The 27328-nt window shown below is 39.2% G+C and overlaps 1 protein-coding gene and 1 long non-coding RNA gene across 2 annotated transcripts in view; one reads left to right on the top strand and one right to left on the bottom strand.

Moving 5' to 3' along the window:
- The first annotated feature begins 2371 nt into the window (after window positions 1-2371).
- SIMC1 (SUMO interacting motifs containing 1) overlaps window positions 2372-27328 on the top strand; it is a 30199-nt gene continuing 5242 nt past the window's right edge. The window contains exons 1-8 of the mRNA XM_051978984.1: window positions 2372-2988; window positions 8812-9660; window positions 16130-16359; window positions 16647-16716; window positions 18116-18270; window positions 20557-20703; window positions 25518-25646; window positions 27138-27294. Coding sequence (XP_051834944.1) covers window positions 2389-2988; window positions 8812-9660; window positions 16130-16359; window positions 16647-16716; window positions 18116-18270; window positions 20557-20703; window positions 25518-25646; window positions 27138-27294 — 2337 coding nt within the window. The 5' untranslated portion in view covers window positions 2372-2388. The remainder of the gene's footprint in view (window positions 2989-8811; window positions 9661-16129; window positions 16360-16646; window positions 16717-18115; window positions 18271-20556; window positions 20704-25517; window positions 25647-27137; window positions 27295-27328) is intronic.
- LOC127550254 (uncharacterized) lies at window positions 8605-8948 on the bottom strand. Its single transcript, XR_007950808.1, has 2 exons — window positions 8860-8948; window positions 8605-8754 (listed from the first exon to the last, which is right to left on the bottom strand). It is a non-coding gene; the product is annotated as an uncharacterized LOC127550254 (long non-coding RNA).

Genomic DNA, 27328 nt, shown 5'->3' on the forward strand with positions numbered 1-27328 from the left:
GGAGTATTGAACTACAGAGACCATATATTATAAATAGAGGGTAATATCATTCTTCTATATTCTCAGACTCGGTCCTACTATTTTCTCCCCCTCATCCCCCAAATCTCATCAACTATTGTTTTATCCATTTTGCCTTCACAACATCTCTTGTACCTGTATCTTTGTTGAATGGATGAATAGCACATGCTGAACTTCCGCATTTAGCTTTGGTATCCTAAATTCGAAGACAGCTAAGAATAAATCTCACTTTTCTGATGCTCCTCTGGTTGGTTGTTCCACTACCCCCCCCCCTTCTAATTTCAGTGGTACCTTGGTACTGGTTGTTAATTGGTTCCAGACGACACAAGTGGTAAAAATGAAAACGACAGGTATGGAATTGATCTTTCTCATAAGGAGTATATCTTCAGTCCACAGTCTGAGTATCTCTCCCCACCCAATTCCTCAAAGCAGTAAGGAGCTTGTGGCAACAGAAAAACAAGCCCAGCCCATCCAGGCTCCTCCCTTCTTGACCCAATTCACTTTCTGAGACATTTATATTCTCCCCCCACCCCACGACATCCACGTTTCCTGAGGGGCCTGGATATGTGGGTGGAAGGTATGGTCCCTCGTCCTGCTCGGAGCTTCAGGTTGCTAGGAGTTCCCTGTCCTCTGCTCCAATGCTGCCTTCCCTGGGCTCCCTCCTGCTGAGCCGCTCCTCCTGCTGAGCACACTAGCCAGTGCCCTTCTACTACTACTGTTTCAGGAGCCAGGACACCCTATACTGACTGCCCCATGACCTGCCAGTAATGAGCACCTCAGCATCATGGGCTGCAACCTGACAGTCCTTAGCCATGGCAGAGGGCAAGAGCAACAGTGGGGGCTGGGCAGTACATCTGGCCAATCTCCCATCCTTACTGCTCAACCAGGACTTAAGAGTGCCAGGCAAACATCAAGTTTTGAAGCATCTTTTTTCTTGTTGAAATGCATGGATTATCTAATTCAATGAGTTTGGGAAGAGACAAATGCTAAAATACCCTGTATTTTATATTGTCACTAGCAGAATTTAACAAAAATCAAACTAAGACAATCTTCTGAACACAATAACTTTTCTTAATATGATATCAAATCAGCAAAGGGGGCTGGTGATCTGCCTTCATTTGTGCCAAAGACCCCTGGGTGAGAACTGAAAGGGCTTTTTAAGTCTAAATGTGTCTTCTTTCTGATTGGCCTGACAGGTGCATAGTTGGGATCTCCCTGGGAAAGGCAAGGCAGTCCTGATTGGAGGATGTCTTAATAAGGAGGAAATTAATAGTTCACTGCTCCTCCCTATTCATCTTCCTTCCCCCTCACCCCTACCCCCAATAATGTTCAAAGAAGTGAGGTGGCCTTTCTTATGTGGCTGCTTGGACTCCTCTCTGACGCAGAATTCTTAGTTGTTATGCCCAAAGGGCTTTCAAACTGTGCATACCCGTTAATCCAGCAGTGTTTCTATTGGGCTTATATCCAGAGATCTTAAAGGAGTGAAAGGGATCCAATGTGCAAAAATGTTTGTGGCAGCCCTTTTTGTAGTGGCAAGAAACGGGAAACAGAATGGATGCCCATTTATTGGAAAATGTTTGAATAAATTGTGGTATATGGACATTATGGAATATTATTGTTCTGTAAGAAACGACCAGCAGGATGAATACAGAGAGCCCTAGAGAAACCTACATGAACTGATGCTGAGTGAAATGCAGAACAGGAGATTATTGTACACTGCAACAAGAAGATTATACGATGATCAATTCTGACAGATGTGGCTCTCGTCAAAAATGAGATGATTCAGGCCCGCACCAATGGTTTTCCGATAGCGTCATCTGCACCCAGAGAGGGGCCTGTGGGGACTGAGTGTGGATCACAACAAAGTGTTTTCACGTTTTTGTTGTTGTTTGCTTGCATTTTGTTTTCTTTCTCATTTTTTCCTTTTTGATCTGATTTTTCTTTGCAGCATAGTTGTGGAAATATGTATTCCCATTAATTAACATTTTGGATTATTTGCCATCTAGGGAAGGGAGTGGGGGAGAAAAGAGGGGGAAAATTTGGAACACAAGGTTTTGCAAGGATGAATGTTTAAAATTATCAATGCATATCTTCTGAAAAGAAAAAGCTCTTATAAAAAAAAGAATTATTAGTTGTTTTATGAGATTCAGCGCCTCTAGCAATCGATTAAAAAACAAGCCATTTCAATCGGGTTCCGTTTCCCAATTCGGAGGAAAGACCCCACTGCGAAATCCTCTCCCTTCGTCTACTCTCAGTGTGGAGTAGAAGAGAGGTTGCTACGAGGCTCGGACGCCAGCCCTAGCTCAGCCAGATTCGGGTTTTTCTCCTCAAGCCCAGCCCACTGATTGCGTGCCCAGGCTCCGCCCTCTCATGCCCTTCCACCCCATAGCCCTGCAGAGGAGCTCGGGAGGCCTCAAACGAACAGGCTTCCCCGCGTCAAGAGACCCCGCCTTCGCCCCGAAGCGCCCTTTCTCTTTTTCCCAGGCTCGAGGGCCCGGTTCGAGCCCGAGCCCAAGCCCTGCCCGAGGATCCATGACTCGAGCCGGGCCTCCCTCTCCGCTTCAGAGCGCACACCAGGCCCCTCCAAGCCCGCCTGGGCCCTGGCCCCCACTGCAGAGGAAATTCGGACAGGGATCCGAACGGGAAGAGGCTGAGGCGACGGCGAAGGCGAGGCCCGGGCTGGACCGGGATGGCCGCAGCCGTAGCCGCAGCCGTAGCCGCAGCCCTAGGCACTCGGGAGCGGACACCCTAGCTTCCAGGAGCTCCTCAGAAGCCGAGCCCATGACGGAACCCATTGTGATTTCGGATGGCAGCGATGACGAGCGTTGCAATCCTGTTAGAAGCTCCGGCGCTGACCGAACCCGCAGGTCCTGGCAGAGCGGGATCCGAAACCGAGTCCGAAACACAAGAATACACCGGATCAGAATCAGACGCTGGATCCGAGACGCCGAATCCGCATGCAATGTGGTGGTGAGTCCGTGTTCTCTCCTCAACCCTTGGCTTTCCTTGCTCTCCCTTCTCGTCTTCCTACCCTTCCCTTTCTCCCCCCCTTGCTAATGTCTTCCTTCTATTATCCTCATTTCTTTTTTGTTTATTTGTGTGTTTCTTGTCTGCACGCTGTCACCCTTTATTGCATTGTGCACTCCTTGAGAGCTTAGGAAGGTAACCCTTCTCCTCTCCCCACCCTCCTACTCTTTTTTTCCCTCCCTTATCCTCTTCCTGCTCCCTTTTCTCACCTTTTTCATTTTTCTCTCCCCTTTCGATTTCCCCTTCCCTTTTTTACCAGCCCATCACCTCTGCCGCTCCTCCCCTTTACCCATCATAACTGTAAAGCTTCTTGAAGAAATGAAGGACCAGGGATTCCTCTCCTTTTTCCAAATTTCGTTGCCGTAAATATTAAGCGGCATCTTCTTTATCGCTTCTTCATGTGGTTCTATGAAGCAAGTAAACATCATGTAATTGTTTAGTCGTTTTCAGTCGTGGACTCATAACCCCATTTGGGGTTTTCTTGATAAAGATCCTGAAGAGGTTTGCCAGTTCTTTTTCCAGTTTATTTCACAGATGAGGAAACTGAGGCAGACAGGGTTAAGTGACTTGCTCAGCTACTAAGTGTCTGAGGTCAGATTTGAATTCCATCTTCCTGACCCCAATGCCACATCTAGCTTAATAAATCAGATTATAAATAACAAGGTAAAAGGTCAAAGAACAATTTTGCTCATTTATAAAATGAAAGGGTTTGAACTAGATCATTTTTAAGATACTTTTTATCCTCAATCTTTTAATTCCTACTTTATCCCTTCCAATCTTTTAACTCCTTTTGTTCTAAATTTTTTAACTCCGACTTCATCTACTCCAGTCTTGTATCCAGTAGTTTCTTTTAAAAATATTTTATTCCTAATTACATGTAAAGACAGTTTTTGTCCTTTTTTAATTTTGGATTCCAAATTTTCTCCCTCCATTCCCACATACACATAATAAGCAGTTTGATATAGGTTTGCATGTGTAGTTATGCAAAATGTACTTCCACATTAATCCTGTTACTAAGGAAGACACAAAAGAAAAAAAAATACATGAAAAATAGTATGTCTCAATCTGCATTCAGAATCGATAGTCTTTAGATCGTAGATGTCTATTATCTTGAGATCTTTGGAATTATCTTGGATCACTGTATTGCTGAAAATGGCCTAGTCATTATACAGTATTGCTGTTGTATACAATATTTTCTGGTTTTTTTCACTTCACTTTGTATCAGTTTGTGTAAATCTTCCTAGATTTTTCTGAAGGCCTCCTACTAATCATTTTATAAATCTCGGATCATTCCATACAATAATATATTACAACTTGTTAAGCCATACCCCAATTAATGGTCATCCTTTCAATTTCCAATTTTTTACCACCACAAAAAGAGCTGCTATAAATATTTTTGTACAAACAGGTCCTTTCCCTTCCCCACCCCACCTTTTTTTTTTAATCTCTTTGGGGATATAAACCTACCAGTGGAATGGCTAAAACAAAGGATATGCATGGTTTTATAGCCTTTTGTTTATAGTTCCAAATTGTTCTTCAAAATATTGGTCAATTCACGAGTACATTAATGACCTCACCAAAAATTTGTCATTTTTCTTTTCTGCTAGCTAATCTGTTAAGTGTGAGTTAGTTACCTCAAAGTTGTTCTAATTTGCATTTCTGTAATCTGGAGTGGTTTAGAGCACTGTTTTAAATGACTTATAAATTGCTTTGATTTCTTCTAAAAATTTCCTGTTGGTATCCTTTGACCATTTATTGGGGAGTGGCTGATATTCATATAAATTTGACTCAGTTTTGTGTATAATTGAGAAATGAGATCTTTATCAGAAATCCTTGGTGTAAAAAATTTTCCCCCAGTTTTCTGCTTTTTTTAAAATCTTAATTGCATTGTTTGTGCAAATATATATTATTTGCACTATATATATTATTGATTTTGTGCAAATATATAGTTTGCAAAATATATATCATGTCATATTATATATAATATAATCAAAATTTTCCATTTTACACTATGTAATACTCCCTATTTCATGTTTGGTCATAAATTCTTCCCTACTCCATGAGTCTAACAAGTAAACTTATTTCTTCTCCTAATTTGCCCATGATATCATCCTTTACATGTAAATCATGTATCCCTTTTGACCGTATCTTGCTATACATTTTGAGATATTTGTCTATACCTAGTTTATGCCATACTGTTTTCCAGTTTCTCCAGCAACTTTTGTCAAATAGTGAGTTCTTGTCCCAAAAGCTTGGCTTTTTGTTGTTCTCAAATGCTAAATTATTATGATCATTTACTACTGTGTCTTGTGTAACTGATCTGTTTCACTGATCTACCACTCTTGCCAGTACCAGATTGTTTGATTACAGCTTTATTAACTTTGAGAACTGGTACTATGAGGTCACCTTCCTTCATTGACTCCCTTGATGTTCTTGACCTTTTGTTCTTCCAAATGAATTTTGATTTTTTTTTTCTAGCTCTATAAAATACTTTTTCATAGTTTGGTATGAAAATTTTTTCTCATTCTTAAAGCAAACCATTGGACCTAATTGTCCTCTCAAATTAGTGTCTTATAACTATCTCCTCCATTTCTTAATTGACGTGTAGGAAAAGTTGGGTATACCATCAACTGAACCAAAACAGTTCCCTTCTCATTACTACTTGCTAACCTTTTATCAGTTTTCAATCTTGGTTTCTCTATAGCATCTGACACTATTGACCAACTTCTGGGTTTATTCTTTTCTGTCTGTGTTTTGTGACATGTTCTCTTGATTCTCCCTTTATCCATGTGGCTATTTGTTGTTCTCTGCCTTTTTTACAGGATCATCATCTTGTTCACACACACATACACACACTTCCACACCTGGGCCTTCTTCTCTATATTAGTCTCTTTATCATCTCTATGCAAATGACTCTTAAATGAGTCTATTTTCAAATTCAGAATATCCAAAGATAGATAGAAAATTCCAAGTTCATAGAAGGAATAATTTCCTGGAAATTGAGTTGTCTGAAACTTTAATGAGCTACCATTTTAGGCAATAATTTCTATTATTTGGCCTCAGTACACAGTTGAACGACCCTTTGTTAATATATCATGGAGGACATTCCTGCCTAGTCCTGTGAATCACTGGATTAGATGATCTACTAGTGACAAAAAGGAACAACACATACATACACATGGAGTTAGATGCAGAAATTCATGTCACTCAGTCGGAAAACAGGAGGGAAAAGGAAGAAGGGAGAATTTGAGAGAAGGCAGATTCAAAGAAGGATTACTCCTAAGCAAAATCAACTCTTACGGATATAAAAAATAAAACTTTTTTTGAAATGGCAAAGAATGGGAATCTGAGGGAGTGCCCAACAGCTGGAGAACTGTCAAAATATGATATATAAATGTGATAGAATATTGTTGTACTGTAAGAAATGATCAGAGAAATCTGATAAGATTTATATGAACTGAAGAATTGATGCTGTAAAGTGAATAGAACCAGAACAATTTTATACAGTGGTAGCAAAGATGTTTCAACTTTGGAAAAATTAGGAATTCTGATCATCCATAATGACCAACACTAGGATTACAGAAGACCAATGATGAAACATGCTACCTATCTCCTAAGAAAGATGAAGATCTCAGAGTAGAAAATGAGACATATTTTGTTTGGCTATAGCCAGTCTGGACATTTGTTTTACTTGATTATACATGTTTATAATGAGGATTTTGGTTTTCTTTTATTCTCAGTTATCTGGGGAGTAGGGGGAATAGAGTAGGATTAGAATAGGAGGGAAAAAAGGTGAACTTTTGCTGATTAAAAAATTTTTGTCTATCTCTGTCTCTATATATGTGCACACATACATATATACATACATACACGTACATAAATCCTTGACTCTTTCTTTGAAGTTTTTTGTTACATGTTTCTATATCCCTTTCTTTGCTTGCTATGTGATACACATCTTCAGTTCACTGAAGACCATATTGTGTTCCATGTCTTAAGAGCTACATAACACTGTTAGTATATTAGTATTAATAGGCTTTGTAGAAGTTTACTCAAGAGACTTTATAATTTCTTTTTTTCTCAATTTTATTTTTTTCCTTCCTAGCCTGCCTTAGGGAAGGCTACAATTAAACACGAATATATGTAAGACCATACTATACTATACATATTTCTACTTCTCAGTTCTTCTTCTGAAGATGAATAGCATCTTCTTTTATAGGTGCAGGATTTTCCATGTTTTTCTAAAATCATCCAGCTCATCATTTTTTATTATAGCTTTTTATTTACAAAACATATGCATGGGTAATATTTTTAACAATGACTCTTGCAAAACCACCCCCTCCCCTAGATGGCAGGTAGTCCCATACATGTTAAATGTTAAATCCAATATATATATGCATATTTATACAGTTTTCTTGCTGCACAAGAAAAATCGGATCTAGAAAGAAAAAAAAAAAAAAAAACTTGAGAAGGAAAACAAAAAGCAAACAATAACAGAAAGAGTGAGATTACTATGTTGGGTCCACACACAGTAGCCACAGTCCTCTCTCTAGGTATAGATGGCTCCTTTCATTACTGAACAATTGGAACTGTTTTGAATCATCTCATTGTTGAGCAGCTCATCATTTCTTACATCACCATAGTATTCTGTCACAGTCATATACTACTCTTTTTTAGCCATTCTCCAATTGAAGGGCATCTGTCATTTTAGATACTCTGATAAGTATAAAATGGTATCTTAAAATTGTTTTAATTTGTATTTCATCAGTAATGATTTAGAGCATGTTTTCATTTGACTATATAGTTTTGATGTCTTCATTGAAAAACTACCTGTTTATATTCTTTAATCATTTATTAACTGGGGAATAACTTGTATTCTTATAAATTTGATAAAGTTCTTTGTGTGTATGAGAAATAAGACCTTTATCTAATAGATTCTCTTAAACTTTCCCCCCAATTTTCTGCTCTCCTTCTAATTTTGGCTTCATTGGTTTTATTTGTACAAAATTTTTTTCATCTAATATAATTGAAAATGATATCTAACAATAATTGAAAATTATCCTCACAGTGCTCTCTCTCTCTTGTTTATCTGTTATTCTCCTAACTATGAGTCTATTGGGTAATATGTTCCATATACTTCAAATTTTTTTTGTGGTATCTCCTTTCGTATCTGTCATGTATCCACTTTAGTCTTATCTTGGTACATGGTTTAAGATATTGATTTGTGCCCAGCTTCTGCCAGATAGCTTTCCAGCTTTCCCAAAAATTTTTTACCAAATAAGGAATTCTTACTCACAAAGCTTAAATCTTTATATTTGTCAAATACAAGATTACTGAAATTTTTATTGCTATGAATTATGTTTCTATTCTGTTCCACTCACCCCATCTTTCTATTTCTCAGCCAGTTTTGATATTTACTGCCTTACAATTTAGTTTAAGGTCTGGTACTGCTGTATTTCCTTCCTTTACATTCTTTTTTCCATTGGTTTTTTGGAAATTCTTGACCTTTTTTCCTTTCATTTGTTAATTTTTTTGACTTTATAATTTCTTAAAGGCAATCTGTTTTGGTCTCATTATATTTAATTCAAGGCACAACTCATTATTCATTTCTTCTTTTCAATTAATCTGGGCAATTGATAATCTTCATCCACTTGGTTTTTCTTGTATGGTTTATTAGGTCAAACTTCTGAGTAGTTATGTATCTCTTCTTTACTAAGAAAGTTTAGAATCATTAGTTAATGTTTCATTTTCTTTACCTTCCCCCAACAGGATTTCATCGATTTAACCGAAGACACTGACCCAGTAGTGAAGACTTACCCAGTAGGGAAGACTCCCAATGGACTTAGTTTTATAGATCTGACAGGGCTGGAGGACGAAGATGAGGAGGAGGAAAAGGAGGAAGGGGGGGGTCTCTTTAACTCTGCTCCTGCTTGCAAGAACAGTATGAACCTAGATCTGGAGTCCGTCCCTTGTTCTCAGAAGCAGCATTCCCATTGTGCGGCAGAAGCCGGTCATCCTATCAAATGTGAGGTAACACGGCGGACTGGGGCGGGCTCCCCGCGCCTCGAGAAGAAAGCGTGTGGAAGTCTGCCTGCTGGGCAGGACCCAGTCTGGGGCTCTGAATGTGAAGAGCGCCTCCCTGCGGTCTCCAGCGGTGAGGACTCGCTGTGTAGCTCGGAGCGCAACTGCAGCACGACCACCTTCAACAGCGACCTGGGCTCTCTGGCGAGTCCGCAGCTCTCCTCCGACGTTTTCTCACTCTCCCCAATCAGCAGCAGCTGCAGTGACAGCGGCAGCCAGAGTGCGTCAGGGCGCTGTCTCCTGAAGGACTCCCCCGACCGGTGCGCGGGTAACTGGCAGAAGAAGGGAGCCTCTGCTGGCCACGCTGGTCAGCTCCAGAAAGACTTCTCCCCCGTTGCACAGCGATTCTCCACAGAACGGGCTCCCTGGGCTCGGCACAGCCTAGACAAGGCTGTGCCGGCGGCTGCCAGGACAGTAAAGCCCCCAGCGGCGGACTTGCCCAGGAAACCCTGTCTGCACAGACTAAGATATTTCCTCAGACCTCCGGTGCACCACCTCTTCTTCCAGGCGCTGATCCAGGACAAAGAAGTCACAGAGGTAATGGTTCCTTCCAGCCAACATCACCCATTGATACCAATGGCTATGGCCTAAGTTGTGGGCGACTTAACTGAAGTTAGGAAGGTGGGGCTGGGAATAATGATAGTGTCTGTGTCCACACAAACTTTGCTTCCATCTCCTTTTTGTACAAAAACCAGTTCTCGTTTTAGCCTCTCCTATAATAAGATCTGAGTTTTTAGGAGGAAATTTTAATGGTTGAAGGCAAGTCATCTGACAGTTACTACCTCTGTAAAATGGAGATAATACTTATTCACTTTATTAACTTACTTCAGGGGTCCTCAAACTACAGCCTGCGGGCCAGATGCGGCAGCTGAGGACATTTATCCCCCTCACTCAGGGCTATGAAGTTTCTTTATTTAAAGGCCCACAAAACAAAGTTTTTATTTTTACTATAATCCGGCCTCCAACAGTCTGAGGGACAGTGAAGTGCCCCCCTATTTAAAAAGTTTGAGGACCCCTTACTTGAAGTAAGCCTTACTTGAAGGAAAGCACTTGATGAAATTTAAAAGCACTTGTGAGGAATCCAGCTGGCTAATTGTATTTTGTTGGTCAAAACAGATCAGTTCGTAATACCCTTTTCCCCCTTTGGTGCCAAATATTTGGTACTTGACCTGCATCTCTCTGATGAACATTGTGTATTGTTTTCTGCCCTCTTTTAAACCATACACTGCAAGAAGGCTGGGCCCTCTTGTGTCTAATCTTTGTTTCTTGCCCTGCACCAAGTATGGTGCCCTTCGCAGATTAGGTACTTAGTAATTGCTGAATTTGTTGACTAGAAAACTTGTGTTGCGTTGACTGAAGGTTGCTTCCATTCCCTCTACCAGCTGATCCCAGCATTCAGAAAATCTTAAAAAGTGTCTTAATCAAATGGCCTGGAAATTCAACTCAATAAATATTTATTATTTATCTTTATGTGCAAACTGTGGTCCGTGTGGGGAGAAGAGGGATACACATTTTAAGTTAATTGATTTCTATTCATCAGTTAAAATGGCCAGGCCAGTACTGAATAAGATTAAGAAATTCATACTAATTCTATCCTAGATAGCTATCTTTCCTATTATTCTGACTGACCTTCTCAAATTCCATATCATCATTTGTCTTTATCTTTTATATGGCCTGACTCAGTCTTGCTTCATTTGTCCCTTGTTCTCCATCTTTTAATGTTAGTCTAGTAGTGGAGGTTAAAAGAATCCTTAAATCCTCAGAGATCATAATTATGTATGTATTGTAAATTTACCATTGTTCATGGAGGGAAAAGAGATATCTAAGAAATTGATGGGAAAAGAATGAGCCATTTCCAGGGTTTTTGAACTAGTAACATGAATGGAGGAGGTAAAGTACCAAAAGCCTTAAGTTGATTTACTCTTAAATTATTTTTTAGTTTCTAGCAATTTAGACCTGATAGCACTAAGAAACAAAAATATGGTTATCACAGCGTGGCTTCCAAAAAAATCTTCCAGATCTTCAAACCTTGCAAGCATTTGTTGAGCACTTATTATGTGCCAGACACTGTTCTAAGCAACAGAGATACAAAGCTAGAATGAAAAATAGTCCTTGCTTGCAGAGAGATTACATTCTACATTTTTAAAGGATCATAACTTTGTGGAAGGAGAACTCATAGCTTTTCTGATAATATTTATTCCCCAGCTGTTTTTTCAACCATGGGTCCTATGGCTTCAATCAATTTTAAGAAGATGATTAATGGGCTTTGTTTGGATTTTATTTTTTTCTAAGCTTAGGATATTGCCTTTCTTTGATTCTTGTGTCTTATAGAAGAATTGTTATCTGTGAATATAAATGTAAAAAAAGCACTCAGGATGGGGAAAAATAACATTGACTGTAGCTTTAAAATACTTGAATTTGGGTCATGACCTTGGGATTCAATAGTTGTAGTCCCTCAGGCAGGTGCCGCTAATATTCTAATCAGCCAGGTCCCTCTTCTGTAAAATGGGGATTGTTAATTCATACATTTTAGTAATTCACAATGGAAAGAGCAAATGTCCAAAGACCTGGGTTCAGATTTGGACTTTGGTGCCAATTGCCTATGTGGTTTAGGATAAATTACTTCTTTGGGACTCAGTTTCTTCATATATAAAATGGAAAGGCTGCACTAGATGACCTCTTTTAACTCCTAGCTGTAAATCTATTATCATTCAGAGAGTTACTATGAAAAAAGTCTTCCCAAATTGTAAATATTTATGTCATATAAACATCTGCTGTAATTAGTCTTTTCAAGAAGTCTTAATTTTTCCATTAAGCACTGAATAATTTCTATTTGACTTAGTTCTTAATCACCTTTACCTTTAGTATAGAGCTATCAAAGAATGTTGTAAATAATTACTTCCATTTATAGATGGGAAATGAGTATAGAGAGAAAACTCAGTGACTTGTCCAGAGATATAGCAGAAATCCGAAGCAGAGCAAGATTTCCAACTGTCTCTTAATCAACACTATAATCCAGTACTTTATAGCAGTGAAATAGAACTTTCTGACTGCAGATACTATTTCATTTTTCTTCACAGTATATGGGACCTAAATTAATGTTTTTTGACTGACTGAAGCTTCACATACTGCAAAGAATGCTAAACTTGGGGGCATACATCTGGATTTGAATTCTAACTCTGCTATTTAGCAGTGGTTGACTCTAGACTAAGAACTTCTCTAAATCTTATTTTGTTTTTTATTTTTTCTAAATAAGACAAAACATTTTATCAAAAAATTTATTAAAGAACAGAAATGGAGGATTATATATGAACTTTGAAACTCTGTTAAAGTTTTTTAGTGTTTCACCTAGTATCCTTTCCATACCCTTCTCAGAAAACCATTGTTTTATGTACATATGTAGAAAATAACATTTTTAAAGCCAAAGAAAAAGGGAAAAATCAGTATAGATGATCCATACACCAAAAAAGTGTGCATTGTCTAAACTTATGGATTTCTAACCTCTGCAAAGGAGTGAGATGAAGGGTATCTTCTCATATCTTCTTTTGAATTATGCTTATTCTGCACTACTTACTTTGGAGGGGATGTTTATCGTATCCATGTACATTGTTGTAGTATGTTGTTTTCTTAGCTCCATTTGCTTTACTATAGATCGGTTCATGTAACTCTTTCCCTGCTTCTCTATATTTGGCATAGTTATCATATCTTATAGCACAGTAATATTCTATTACATTTGTGTGGCATAATTGATTTATCCATTCCCCAATTGATGATCATATGCTTTTTCAATTCTCTGATGTCTCAAAATGTGCTATGAATATTTTGGTGTATCATGGGATTCTTGTTCTTGTCAGAACTTGTGTTCTGCTTTCTAGAGTCTCCTACTGGGGTGACAAAACTTACTGTTGCTTTCTAGAGCCTCCATGCTGGGGTGATTAAAATATGCTGCTTTCTAGAGCCCCCACTCCAGGGTGATTAAAATCCTTTCTAGTGGAAAAGTGATGAGGTGGGACTCCTGAGGGTTGTGGGAAAATGGAATTCCTTTATTTCAAGGTCTTTCCCCTTTTTATAATGTAACAAAAACTCTGTGCATGTGGGACCACATAAACACCTGGCTATTGTACGTAGTTTGCCACCTGGTATCACTCTTCCAACTGGTTTCACTCTGCTTCAATCTCAACCCAGGTTATCACGGCCCTCTGACTTTTCAGGATAGCCCAGAGCCCTTAGGGGAGATGGGGAGCCAAACCCAGACATTGTTAGCAGGTTCTGTCCGGGCTGAAGAGTCTTATACCTTACCCAGAGTTTCCCCACTGACTGACCTTTACATCTCACCCTTTCTTTTGTTTTAATTGAAGCAGGTATATAGTAACCATTATCATGGGAGGAATCACACAGGCAAGTTGTAATATTATACAAGCAAGTAGTAATGTAAACAATATGAATAAACAAAATACTATGAAGATTTCCATGAATTTCAGAAGGAAGGTGTAAAAAAATAACTATCAATTCACCACCACACATAGCCTTCCTTTAGCAGCCAAGAAATAGTCCAAAAGCAATCTATTGTCCATCACTTAATGTCTCTCAGGGAATCCAATGATTCCTGCAGGTTTTGAAGTCCTGCATCAGTCTCATTGAGAATTATTTCTGATGTTCATAAATACATAAAGAGTTAATTGCCAGGCTCTTTCAGTGGTGGGCACAGTCAGCAATGGAACTACCCGATGCCTCCGGGTCATCTCCTTAACTCTCAGAGTCCTATCCCTTTCCATCTCTCTAATGGACAAGGCAGACACGGCTTGTTGGCACCCATTGAGTTCCTTCTCCATCAGTAGAGATACAAGCACACCCTCTCCCCCCGAGCAGTTAACCTATCTGGTCCCTTCCATTCACCACTTTCTGGGGCTCTCCACATTACCTGGTGATTATCTAAAGAGTGGAGCTGCTGGCACCGGACACTGCCCTTCCGGTGGGTTATAAAACCTGTCTGCCGGAGCCAGTTCATCTTTGTCAAAAATCAAAAAAATTTTAATACATAAAGTTAAAAGTTAGAAGTTCTCTAGGATTATCTGTGGCTCCTCCTCTCTAGTTTTTGGAGGAGTGTCTTGATCCTGGATTCTGTTGCTGGGAATCAAAATCTGGATAAGTATCACCAAATTGCATTTCAGCAGTGAAGGTGCTAATACATATCAATAGAGGTGTATCAGTAGGCCTGAATTTTTTCACTGATTAAGGAACATGGTACCACCCACACCGGTGTATTAATTTTCTCTTGAATGGGAACAGGTGAGAGTGCTGTCAGGGGACCTATAGCAGCCTTGCCTAAAAAGCCAAAGTACTTAATTGTTTCCTAACTGTTGTAAGATGCCTCTTTCTCATAGATTGATGGGGAGCCTTTAAAAAAAAAAAACTAAAAAAGGACCAAAATTCCCCGCTCCACCCCCAAATCCCCATCCCAAAGGGGCAGCACCAAGTGCAGCTGCTAGTGCTGATGGTATTACTGACCCTCCCACTCTCCCGCCCATGAAGGCGGAGTTGAGGGAGAAGAGGGACATGCTCTCAGGTACAGAATTAAATATGAGTATTGGAGGTGAAAAGCAAGCTCCTCAGCAAGGTACTTAAGATACTTAACTCTCTTTTCTCCCAAATGGCCTTAGAGCTGTAACCAGCAAAATAAGTCAGTAAAATGCTAAAAAAGACTTCCTTAGCTCTGCCCCAGATGCTGTACCCTCTGGGGCTACGGGGCACCTACTCTCTGCTTGCTTTTCTCCTCATACTTTCTTGTCTGGCTGCCCAGGTTAAAATCTTTTCTTGTTTTAAAACTAGTGGGATTCTTTAATCCATTGTATTCAGTTAGTTGTTCTCCCTCTGCCTTCCACATCTCCGGCTCCAAACCTCTTCTTACAAAGCCACAGCGACTTGCACTCCAGGGCATCTGAGAACCAGTGATCTGCTTCCGAGTTACCAACAAACCTAGCTTCTCTGTTAATCTAAGCCTGTTTCATTCTTCCCTCAGAGGGAAGTTCTTTTCTTAGTATTTGCCTCCTTTCAGTTGAAAAACAAAAGTGACTAGACTAGCTCTTCCCAATTCTTCCCGCTTGCTTATTTCTATACTTACCCTTCTGGGTCATGGGACTGCTCCACTGTACTCATTGCCTCAGTGTTATTTTTATTTGCATTTGTCTTTATTGTTTGTGATTTAGAGTATTCTTTCATGCAGTTTCTAATAGTTTGCAATTCTTTTGAAAATTTTTTCTTCATATCCTTTGACAACTCATCAGAATATTGGGGAATATTTTTGGTCTTTATATAATCTGTTAATTGCTTATATAACTTAATTACCAAACCTTTATCAGAGAAAGATACAAAGATTTTTCCCATTTGTCTTTTGTTTTTAATGTTTCATCAATACTTCTCTTTTTTTATTTTCATCACTCACCACCTGCCACCTCTCTCCCCTGCTACAACTTACCCTCACTTTAAGTTTCTTCATCTGTAGACTGGGAATAAAGATACATACACAATCTACTTCTCCAAGGTAGTGTTTTAGAAAGCACTTTGTAAATTACATATTCTTATAGAAATGAAAATTTGTAAATACTTGAATCCTAAGTCTCTATGGATAAATAAGCCTTTGGGTCAAGTTAGATATTTGCAAAGCATCTAGCACAGTGCCTACACAAAATAAATACTTTATAAATGCTTATTTCCTTACTTTCTAAATGCTTAGTAGGAGCTCTCAGCTGACTAGAAACATAAAGCCTGCTGAACATTCATCAAACCTTAATCAGTTCCCTACTGTTGACTTCCCCAGTGGGGATGCTGAAGTTACAGTTTTCCTGTGGGCTGCACAAACTGTATGGTTTTAATAGTTTAGGATTGTAAGTCTATTGGAAGATGACCCTTCTAAATAGGCTTTTACTTTTTTGAGAATGTCCTGATTCTGTTGTTTTTGTCTGCCCTGGAAACCACCCACAACTGTCATTTTCCATTATCTCTACAGAACAAGGAACAAAAGAAAGAACCCATTCCCCACCGAAGACTACGGATGGTGTTCAGCACCATTGAAGAGAACGTCCCACGAGAGACTTTGCAGTTCCTCATGGACTTTGTGTCCCCCCAACATTACCCACCTAAGGATATTGTGTCTCATGTCATCAAGAATATCTTACTAGGTTCCGAAAGTATGGATGTCAGGAAAGAGGCCTACATGCTGCTAATGAAAATTCAACAGTAGGAACTTTTGCAGATTATTTTAATATATTTTCCAGGGGCCCAAATTTGATAACTTGGTTTTGCATAGAATTTGCTGATCCAAATAGTTAGCATAAATAGAGATGTACTTTTAGATCCAGGGAGGGTGAAATTTGGGGAGATAAGATGGAACATGTTTATTGGATGCTAATGAGAGAGCTCTGAGACTAAATAGAGAAGCTGATCCTTTCTTCACATTATCTTTTAGGCCTCTACTGCCAAGGAAGTTCTCCAAAACTCTAATGAACATAATTTTTGATTTTTAGGCTTCATCCAGCCAATGTTGCCTCTGTGGAATGGGACTGGAAGCTGCTCACTTCTGTGATGGAAAAACAGGTATGTGAATAACACAGGTATGTGTGTAAGCATCGCATACAAAGAGTATGTCATTAGTCAAAGGACCTGGATTCGAGTCCTGCCTCTCCACTTAGGAGCTCTATGACCTTGGGAATATCACTTAATCTCACTAGACTCTCTTAGTTTTCTTTTCTACAAAATTAGGACATGGGATTATTGTGACATCTAAGTTTCCTATGATTTTTTCATCTTAGCCCAGTTAAGCCATTCTCTGGTCTCTAAATTTATTAGATTTCTATAGAACTATAAAATGAATCACAGAATCTCAGTAAGTTATTTCTTGTGGCCTGTGGACTCTGGTCCATATTATCCTTTGTGGATGTTGGGACTGAGCACTGAGTGTACTGACTCTCTATCAGGAGGCCCCTGAATCCAAATCCTTGAAGGAGGAAAGTATCCTTCAGACTTAAAAACAAAGTGGCCCATTAGAACATTCTTGCCATTTACAAGGGGACACAGTCAGCCCCTGATGAATTTGCCCATGTTCCACACATTGTTTACCTTTTCTGTGGATGTGACCTGGTATGGATCCCAAAACTTAGTAATAACATTGGAGAGAGTTTAGCTGTCAAGAATTGTAATAAAAGATGTGTCCCCAAGTAATAGGAAGAAAGGTGGAGGGAAGGAACAGTTGTGCGGAAGGAAACTGAAATCAAGAACGTGGTTGCTGAGGCCTTAAAGGAGAGCCTCTTCAAAGCTATGCTAGTAGAAAGATTCTGGCCTTTTTGTCAAGGCAGGAAAGTTTCAGGTACAAGTACCTGAGAGACAGAGAGAGACTAGTTCAAGTGAAGACCACCTCAGCTAAGTGAAAAGAGATACATTATCATGTAATGGATTTTTTTGGCCACAGCAACTTAATGAACCATCTACTAAAGTGTGGAGATGTTATGATTTGTAGTGGTGGGAGGGGATATTTAACACTGATTAAAATCAGAAACTTTTTTTTAATAATCAAGAAAGCTTTAAAATTTTTTCTTACTCTTTTTAAAAAATAAGACAGTAGCCAATAAAGAATTATCCTCAATCAGGGAAAATTGTATTCACATCCTATTTTTGCCACATAGTGACTCTGTGACCTTGGCCAAATCACTTCACAATATTCCTAATCAGTGTCTTTGATCTGTAATCTGTCGGTATGGTTTGATGGAGGAAGCCCCTTACTGGAAGCTCTCCATACCAGTGTAATCACTGGGTCACAGACTCAGCTTTACTGAGGGCACAGCTCTGGCCAATGTGGCTGATAGCCTCTGGTCTGTCACAAGCACCTGACCTGACCTTAGCCTGGAAGCCAGGGTGGAAGTCTTGGTTCATGACTTGTTCTTTTTCTCTGATAAGCAAGGAATAACTCTTCTCAAGTTCACCTCATGCTTTCCCCCAGGAGGAAGAACTGCCTGGCCGAATACTCTTTTTGCGCTATGTAGTGCAGACCCTAGAGGATGATTTTCAACAGGTCCTGAGGCGTCAACGGCATCACCTCCAACAATCCATTGCATGCAATGTGCTTTCCTGTGATAAGCAGCCCCATAATATCAGGTAATTAGCCTTATTGTAGTTGAGTGCAGCCATTGTAGAGATAGGAGAAGCTAGAGGAGAGCAGTCACTGAGAGGAAACTCATTTTGTGTAGGCTGCTGAATTCATGAAACCAATTTTGCAGAGGGAATGATTTCATTCTAGAGATGTTCAAAATAAATCCATAATTGTTGAATCACATAGTCAGATCTCCTTTTGTCTTCTTTGCAAATGGGAATAATAACCTAAGAAAAAATTATTCTTTTCCAGAATATGGTTTCATCCATCAATACAAAAAAAAAAAAAAAATTGTGTTAAATGTTTAACACGTATCCGATTACTTGCTGTCTAGGGTAATAGAGAGAAGGAAGGGAGAAAAATTTGGAATGCAAGATTTTGCAAAGATGAATGTTGAAAACTATATTTACATGTATTTTGAAAATAAAAAGCTATTTTAAAAAATTTAAAATAGGATTAAAATGGCTTACTGGATGAACCAAAGGAAAGTTGAGTATGACATGCAATCTTTCTATAGAATTGAGTCCTAGAGTTTCTAAGACCTTCATGTAAGGGATCAATTCAGTAACAGTCTGTATTAGTAACAAGACTAGTTTGAGTCTAAGTTCATTCTTTGGGTTTTGTAAATAGAAATGTGATCTCAGGAATATATTAAGTATCATTCTGTTTTTTTTTTTTTTTTTAATGTCTGCTCTTCTGCTAGATAAACTTATATATGGGCAATAATCATGTCTTATTTCCTTTGTATCTTCCTTCATAGTTCTTAGCCCAGTGCTCAACTTCAAAACGCATAGTTTTTATTTGCCAGGTCCCATCATTTACAAGGGCAAGAATTGGCTTGAGTAAAGGTAAATAGGTGAGAAAGATACAAGCATGTTAGGGGATAGACAGTAGTCCATTTGGCTATAGAACTTAATTTGTGTAAGGTAATGAATGAAAGGTAACAAATGTGAGGTTGTGAAGGACTTTGAATGCTAGGATTAAGAGTAGCAGTCTGAATTAAGGAGAAATCATTATCTTATACTCAGGACTGTATCAATAGTTTGTGACATCCATGGCATTAATATATCTTCATGTATTTCCTCTCTTGTTTATTAACATACTTGTTAGGTATCTGCCTAAGCCAAAAGTATAGTGAATCCAGCAAGACCAAAGAGATTAGGACCTGGAAGTTAGCACATTTCATAACATAATTTTACTAGTAGCTGATGGTGTACTATAAGATACAGTCCTACATGGAGCATCCAAACTTCTTTTGATAATCAGTACAAATACCACCTCTAAGCACTAACTCACCTCATAAACTTATGAGAGTTAACTAAGATAATGTACACAAAGTGTTTTGCAGACCTTAAAATATATAAATGTCAGCTATTGCCTTTATAAAACTAGTCACGAGCATTCCTTATTAGAGTATGAAGTTTTTGAGGACAAGGGAAAACATACCTTATTTATCTTCAAGCCTCCACAAGTCCCAAGCAGCTTTTTGCTTCTGTTTCAGCCTGCAATTTCATTGGCATAGCACTTCTATGAGGAAACTCCCTCCAGCAATACAGATTGGCAACCACTCTCCAATTTACAACCATATAGAGCTGCCTTCAAAACTGAGGCATCAAATGACTAGCTAGCTAGTATATGTCAGGAGCAGATCTAGAACCTAGCGCCAGTGTTCTGTCCTTTACAGTAGATATGTCAAACTGGCCACTTGCCAGTTTGTTCCAGATTGTGACCAAACCAAATTTAAATCCAATTGGGAAATATTCTACAAAACAAAATAAAATACATTGCAACACAAAAAATTTTAATTGGCTCAGGGGGCCTGTTTCTATTTGAGTTTGACATTACTGCTTTATACCATGCTGCCTCTCCAGAAGCTTAATAAGCCTAATCATAGCTTTATTGAATTGTATCTGAAGTGGTCCAGGGCAGGTTACTTCACAAGAGGCCTTCAAAAGAGGATGGATGACTACTCACTAGGATGTTGTACAAGGGATCCTTGGTCAAGGACTACTTAAAGTCAGGTTGTTTTTGAGATCTCTTCCAGTTTAAGAATACTGTAGTTGCTGTCCCCTCCTTTATAGGGCAAAGTAACTTACCTACAGTTACAGAGAAATTAAGTGACAACGGGAGAATTCAAACTCGGGTCTTCTGACTCTTAAGTCTAGTTGTCATCACCAACCATTCTCTTAATATGTGTGTGTGTGTTTTGAAACTTTCTCCAGAAAGATTGTCAGCAAACCCAGTAAGAAGCCATCTCATTTGCTAAATGAATGCTTCTCTTTCCATTGCAGGGACATCATCCAGTGGCTAGTAGGTGCTGTGACCAGGCTCGGCTTTGATCAGAAGGAAGACAATCAACAAACCTTTTCAGGAAGTCCCCAGGACAAGAGTGGTGACCACCTTCTCCAACCTTTCCCTGGAAGGAGTAACCATCATTTGTAAGGAAAAGGCGCCTCCTTTGCTAGGGCAGTGGGGAGGTCTTGCTGGAAGCAGCGGCTTTCTCTCACACAAGACAACTCGTGAAGGTTTTTTATTTTTATGATCCTTTAAATTATCCAAGTCATTCCAGGGACAGAAAGCCTTTGGGTCTGAGGGTGTCTCTATCCTACAGCTTGTTCTCAATGAAGTAAGATGGTGTAGACCCTGGGAGTTAGAGTCAGGAAACCCAGCTGTGCCCTATAACAGCTCTTTTTGTGACCAGAGGTACCTGCACTCTGTCTCCTCCTCTATAAAAGGGCTGGGTACCGTCTAAGGTGCCTTCCCCTTCTAAAGCCTGTGAGCCAGATGGGATTGGGGCTAAATGTACAATTAACTTTCCAGGCATTTCTTTTATAAGGTCATTGAGTCCTGTGGTTAATCTGGGTCTGGTTTGGGGGGGGACAATCAAAAAAGCTACCAGCTCTTGATCCCTCTTTTAAAGTTGACAGAGTCCTTGCCACACAGTAATAGCCTCACCAGATACTGCCTCATGTCAGTATTATCTTCATTGTACAAATGAAAAAACTGGAGGCTAAGAGTTGCAGTGACTTGCCCACGGTCACATAGCCTAGATGTATAAGAACTAACATCAAAAACCTAGGTTCTCTGACTTCAACTGTTATTTCCACCTTCGCTTCTCTATAAGTAGCATTCTTACTAATTTTCCTTCTTTCCCCCAAAAAGAACAAACAACACATACTGTCTTATTCTGCACTCTGGCCTTTCCTCTCTCAGGAGGTAGGTAACATGTTATATCATTAGTCCCTTAGAGTCATTGGTCCTTACCTGGATCAGAATTCCTAATGCTCTCAGAGCTGTGTGTACCATTGTTTTTCTGGTCCCATTCACTTAATTCTACATCAAGTCATATGTTCTTCCTAGGTTTTATTGTAACTACCCCATTTTTCATTTCTTAGACCATATCACATTTATATAACATACCTTGTTTAGTTGAGGGGCACTCTCTCCGATACTCATTCTCTGACATCTCAAAAATTGTTTTGCTTAGGACCAATCCTTCTCTGTAACTCCCCTTTCTGTCCTTTCCTTCCCGTTTCCCTGAGATGTATTTCTGTACCAACAATGTATGTGTCTTTTCATCACTGCAGGATGAGAGATTTAACTATCAGCTTCTACCCTCACCCTCTCCTTGTTTGGTATGGTTGTCCATTTTTGCATCCTGATTATGAGTTTTCCCTAACCTTCCTTTCCCTTCCTCCCCTGTTCCTTTTTCCATTCCTCTTCATTTTTCCCTTTCCATTTCTTTCTTAAGGTCATCAGGATATAATAGAACCAGGTTTTATCTAGTTAAACTCTTTCTTTGACCCCTACTGATGATAGAATTCAGAGGAAACGTGTTATCTCTCCATCAAACTTCCCAAGTATTTTGTCCTTGTTTAATTCATTTTTCTTTATTCTTTTTTTGTTTTTCTTTATTCCTTTTTTGTTGTTTTTTTTTTTAATGTTTTTCTTTATTCTTTTTGCTTGAACTACAGTTTCTCCATAGCTTCACGAAGTAGTCACCAGGAATACTTGGAAGCCCTCTATTTCATTAAAAATCCATTTTCCCCCTGTATAATAGTATCTTTTTTCTAGATAGGTTGATCCTTGGCTATAAGCTTATATCCTTTGCCTTTGAAATATCATATTGTGAGCTCCTTAATAGTGATTGCTGCTAAATTATGTGGAAACCTAATTGTGGTTTCTTCCATACTTAAATTCTCTTTCTAGCCACTTGCAGTCCTTTTTTCTTTGACCTAGAATTTGGATTTTGGTTATAGTGTTTTGGATTGGAGGATCTTTCAGGTAGTGACCAGTAGATTCTTTCTCTTTCCACTTTGGTTCCTTCTTCTAAAAAATCTGGACGGTTTTCTTTTAAGATTTCTTAGTCCAATAATCCTTATATTTTTTCTTCTCTGTCATTTCCAGGTCAGTTGTTTCTGCTGTAAGAAACCTTACATTTTTTCCCCTTATATTGCCAATCTTTTGACTTTGTTTTAATGTTAATTGTCGCCTCATGGAATCATTGGCTTCTATTTAGCCCATTTTGATTTTCAGGGAATTTGTTGCTTAGACAAGGTTTTGTGCATGTTGTGCCACTGTCAGCTTCCTTTCTGATTCTTTGTTCCATAGCTCTCCTTTCTTTTCTAAGATAGTTCCTCTAGCACTCTCATTTCATTTACAATACTTTTAACTTTTGCTTCATTATTTCTAGGAAGTCTAGTAAATTTGTGTCCAAGGTATTTTCTTTGAGGCTTTGCTTATAGATGTTTTGGAGTCATTCTTTTCTTGTGGGTTTGTGTATTGTGTTCCTGTCTCTTTATAGCTTTTTTATTGGTGGGATTCTTTTTATTTGCTCTTTCTCTCCCAAGACTACTTTCTGACTTTATTTAGCCTTGGTATGAGAGAGCCTGTTCCTGAGTACTTCTGGAGAGGTCTAGGCTGGGCTCAGAACTACTTTGTGGGGTTTGAGGATTGTTATTCTGGTAGCTCAGGGACAACCTGCAGCCTTCAGTGTTCCCCAAATGGTGTAATCGAGGACAGTTAGTTTGTTCCTTATAGTCTGAGCTCTTCAGGCTCCTAGTCTGGGTCTGCATCTGAGCAACAGTAGATAACTTGCTGGACTCTGTCCCTATCAGCCATCTGGGAAGCTTGCTGTGACAGCACTGCAGTCGGCCAGCATCCTCGGCCATGGCTAGTATGGAACACCAGTTCGTATCCCTTGCCTTGCTTCTCCAGTCCTGGTGCACAGCCCCATTCTCAGTAGTCAGAAGACCTTTCTTACCTCCCCATGCTAAATAAACAAATGACTCAGAGTGACTTTTTGTCCCAGATTGCCCCATCAGGCTTCATTCTGCTACGTTTTTTAGATCTGTCTGGAGTTTTGTAAAGTTCACTGTACTTCTTCCTGCTGCTCTGCTTGGCTCTTGGCTCTACTCCACTTTCTGTTTTCAATAGCTTTAATTTTACATAAACTTTTAATCATGTTATCCGTGAAGACTTCACTTATTCATCCCAACCCTATTCCTTTCCATGTCCATGCCATACATATTGATATTAATTGAGCAGAGAATCTCAAATGAATATGCTGGCACTTAAAAATCTGAGCTTTGTAGTGTGGTGATTGCTGGATTTGGATCTAGAAAATGGAGGTTTCTGTCCCCACTCTATTTACTAGCTGTGTGACCTTGAACAGGCTTCTTTTTCTCATCTGTAAAATGAGAGGTTGGATTAGATGGTTTCTAGTGGCCATTCTAGCTGTAAGTCTTAGGACCTGGTGAGTTCCTAAGTAATCCTTCCTGAAGAAGCAATTCCACAACAAGGAAGTAATGTTCTCATGTATCCAAGAATGATATTTGTCTTCACATCCCACGAGATGGGCAGATAGTTATTTGCTAACAATAGTGACATGGTTATTCACTCAACATATTAAGATCCTTCCAGTAAGCAAAGGACTTCGGAACATACCATTAGGAAAATTACAAAATTTAGCTAAGACAAAGTCCCTGTCTTCATGAAACAGAATAGCTGAAAGATGAGACATTAGTACAAAACTAATATATGTGATATTAGTTGCAAAATGGAATGCAAGATCCAAAGAGTATTGTAAGCAAAGGGATATAATAAGGGAAGGCTTTTTGGAGGAAATGACATGGTATTTTAATTGGATTTTAGAAAGATGCAGAGGAATTATATGATTAGGGAGAGGACATTCTAAGAATGGGGACTGTATGAGCAAAGATATAAATTAAAAGGTAGAAGGTTGGCCTTGTTTTTTAAGAGCAAGGAATCAACCTAAAATTTTGACTAGAATGCTGATTTCATAGAATTTGGAGCTAGAAAGGCTTTATGAGGCTAGAAAATTGGAGTCTCAATAAAAATAATTGCTATTTCACTAGAGGATATATTATAAGCTCTTTACTCAAAATAAGCCACTTTAGTAGTTGATCCCAATATTGTTTTCTCCATTTTAAATATCAGAAAACTGAGACTGAGAAAGGCTGTTTCTTGTTTATCATCAGAGGCCAAAAAAATGTTGGAATTAGGATTTTAACCCATGTTTGTCTGGATTCCAGATTCATGCACTTTCTACTAGCAAGCTTTTCCTGTGAAGGCACAAAGGAGTTTTCAAACTTTCTTGGGAAGAAATAGGAAACTGCTGAACATTTTTGAACACACATGATTTGAGCTATAGATAAGGAATTATTATCTATGTCTATAGTATATTTTAAAATGTAGATGGGTGGGGGAAGAGAGTAGTGGTGGGAAAACCTATTAGAAGTTACTGCAATAGTTGAGACAATAAGAGCATATACTAGTGGCAGCAGAAAGGACAAATGTGAGAGGTTATGGATGTGTAATTAAAAGAATTTAGTAACTGAAAAGTTTAAGAAAGAGGGAAGACTAAGGCATAATAGAGCTATTAAAGATTTAAAGAATTAAAAATTCTGACACTATGAGACTATGAGTCTATCTATGTTGCCTTATCTATGAACTATGAAATTTTTCATTACCTGTATTCTGAGGTTGTTGTAAAATATTCTATAAACCATCAAATGTTATATAAATGTGAATTTTTATTGCCTCAAGGTTTTGAACATTGAAGACTAAATGAATGGTAATGCCAAACAGGAATAGTGAAATCTGGAAGAGCAAATTTAGGAACAAAGATGGCTAAGTTAGATAAGTTGAATTTAAGACTCCATTCCTAAAGCCTCAAACTGTGTCCTTTCTCTCCCCTATATCTCCTAATTGCCCTGTACTTTGAACCCAGGGTAATTTTACATCTCCAGAGGATGCTGTCTCTGGCCGTTGAGGTGGACAGGACCCCAACCTGCAGCTCAAATAAGATTGCAGAAATGATGTTTGGATTTGTGCTGAACATTCCTGAAAGGAGCCAGAGGTGAGAATATTATTTATTTAGTTTTTAGATATTTCTGGAACCTTACTTTTCTCAGATTGATTTCCTGTGCCTGTTCCATAAAGGAAAAGGGAACCTAGCAGTATTAAAAATGATTATTTCTGTAGTCTTTTATGCATTATAAAAACTGTTTCCCAAGAACTGTGATAGTTATCTCAAGTAATATTACTCTGATTTCACAGATGAGTAAATGGAGATATAGAAAGGGGACATGATTTTGTCTGTGGTCTCCTTACTGTGAGCCCAACATTCTTTCCAGTCCACCAGGCCACTTCTGACCTGCCACTCTGCCAAGAGAGCTGGGAGGAAATGTGTCCCTTACAGTGTACCCTCAAGGAACTCAGTTTAATAGGGACTCATGCAAACAAGTACATAAGTAAGTACAAACATGAATGCAAACAGGATAAATTGGAATGAACACAAGACAGGCACTAGAATTTAGAGGGATCAGGAAAGGTTTCCTGAAACCAAGGAGCAGAGATGAGGAGGAAGAATATTCCAGGCAAGGGCAACGGGCACGAAGCAGCAAGGAAGCCAGCAACACCAGTCACTGAGTCCAAATGTATGGTGGGGTACGCTGGAAGACTAAAATTAGAGCAAGCAGAGTTGTGAAGGGCACTGAATGCCAAACAGTATTTGACCTGGAGATGAAAGGGACTCACTGACATGGAGAAGAGAGATTTACATAGACCCAGACTCCAGGAAGATCCCGTCACACTAGTGTGGGGGAGGCCCAGAGTGATAAGACTTGTGACAGGCACACTAATGTGGCAGTGGGTACAGGACCAGGAGAGGTAACATCATCCACCTTAAGCTTCTGTGACACATGGGGGAAAGGGAGTGAGGAGCTGAGAATGGCAGCCAGGTCTCAAGTGTGGAAGATGAGAATGGAGGCAACTTTGATGGTAATAGGGAAGTTTGCAGGAAAAGGAAAAGTTTGAGTTCCTTCAGTAGTTCTCACAAGACACATGCCCTAGTCCTTTTACCACTTATTGAGCTATTGCTAGATAGACATTCCCCCTTGTTTAGTATATTTCTTACAAATGGCTCTCAGCACTAAACCCAACAGTCCAGATACAGTATATCCAGGGTGGAGGACACGGTGCTGTCATCTTCTTCATTGAATTCTGATAAAACTAACGACAGTTCTTTTATTGACTGACGCTGGTTTTGCTTGAATGTCATCTGTGTGGAGGACCCTGTATTTCGGGGTTGGGCAGAAACAGATGAAACGCAGTTCCCGTACTCTCAGAGTTTACATCCCAACAAGCTTCTGAGATCAAGAAGCCCCTGTGAACTAAGATGGCTGGTAGCTTAGGAAAAGACAGAATAGTCGGGAGTTGGCCCATCCATTACCCTGTTTACCATCAATCAGTTCCTGACTTTGTTTCATTTTCAATAATTTAATCTCTCTTTCATGTACCCTTTTCTCCTCTATTTCTCCTTTCCCTTCTCTTCCATCCTCCTTTGCAGGGAAATCTTCTTTACAACCATGGAGAGTCATCTTTTGCGCTGCAAAGTATTAGAGGTTCTGTTCCTTCACAGCTGTGAAAAGCCTACTCCCCTACCACTTTCTCTCGCCCAGACCCTCTATTTCCTCAACCATTCAACATCACTGCTCAAGAATCAGGTACCTAGTGATCCCTCTTTCCAACACTTTATTC

The sequence above is a fragment of the Antechinus flavipes genome, chromosome 2, assembly GCF_016432865.1.
Source record: "Antechinus flavipes isolate AdamAnt ecotype Samford, QLD, Australia chromosome 2, AdamAnt_v2, whole genome shotgun sequence".
Taxonomy (NCBI): domain Eukaryota; kingdom Metazoa; phylum Chordata; class Mammalia; order Dasyuromorphia; family Dasyuridae; genus Antechinus; species Antechinus flavipes.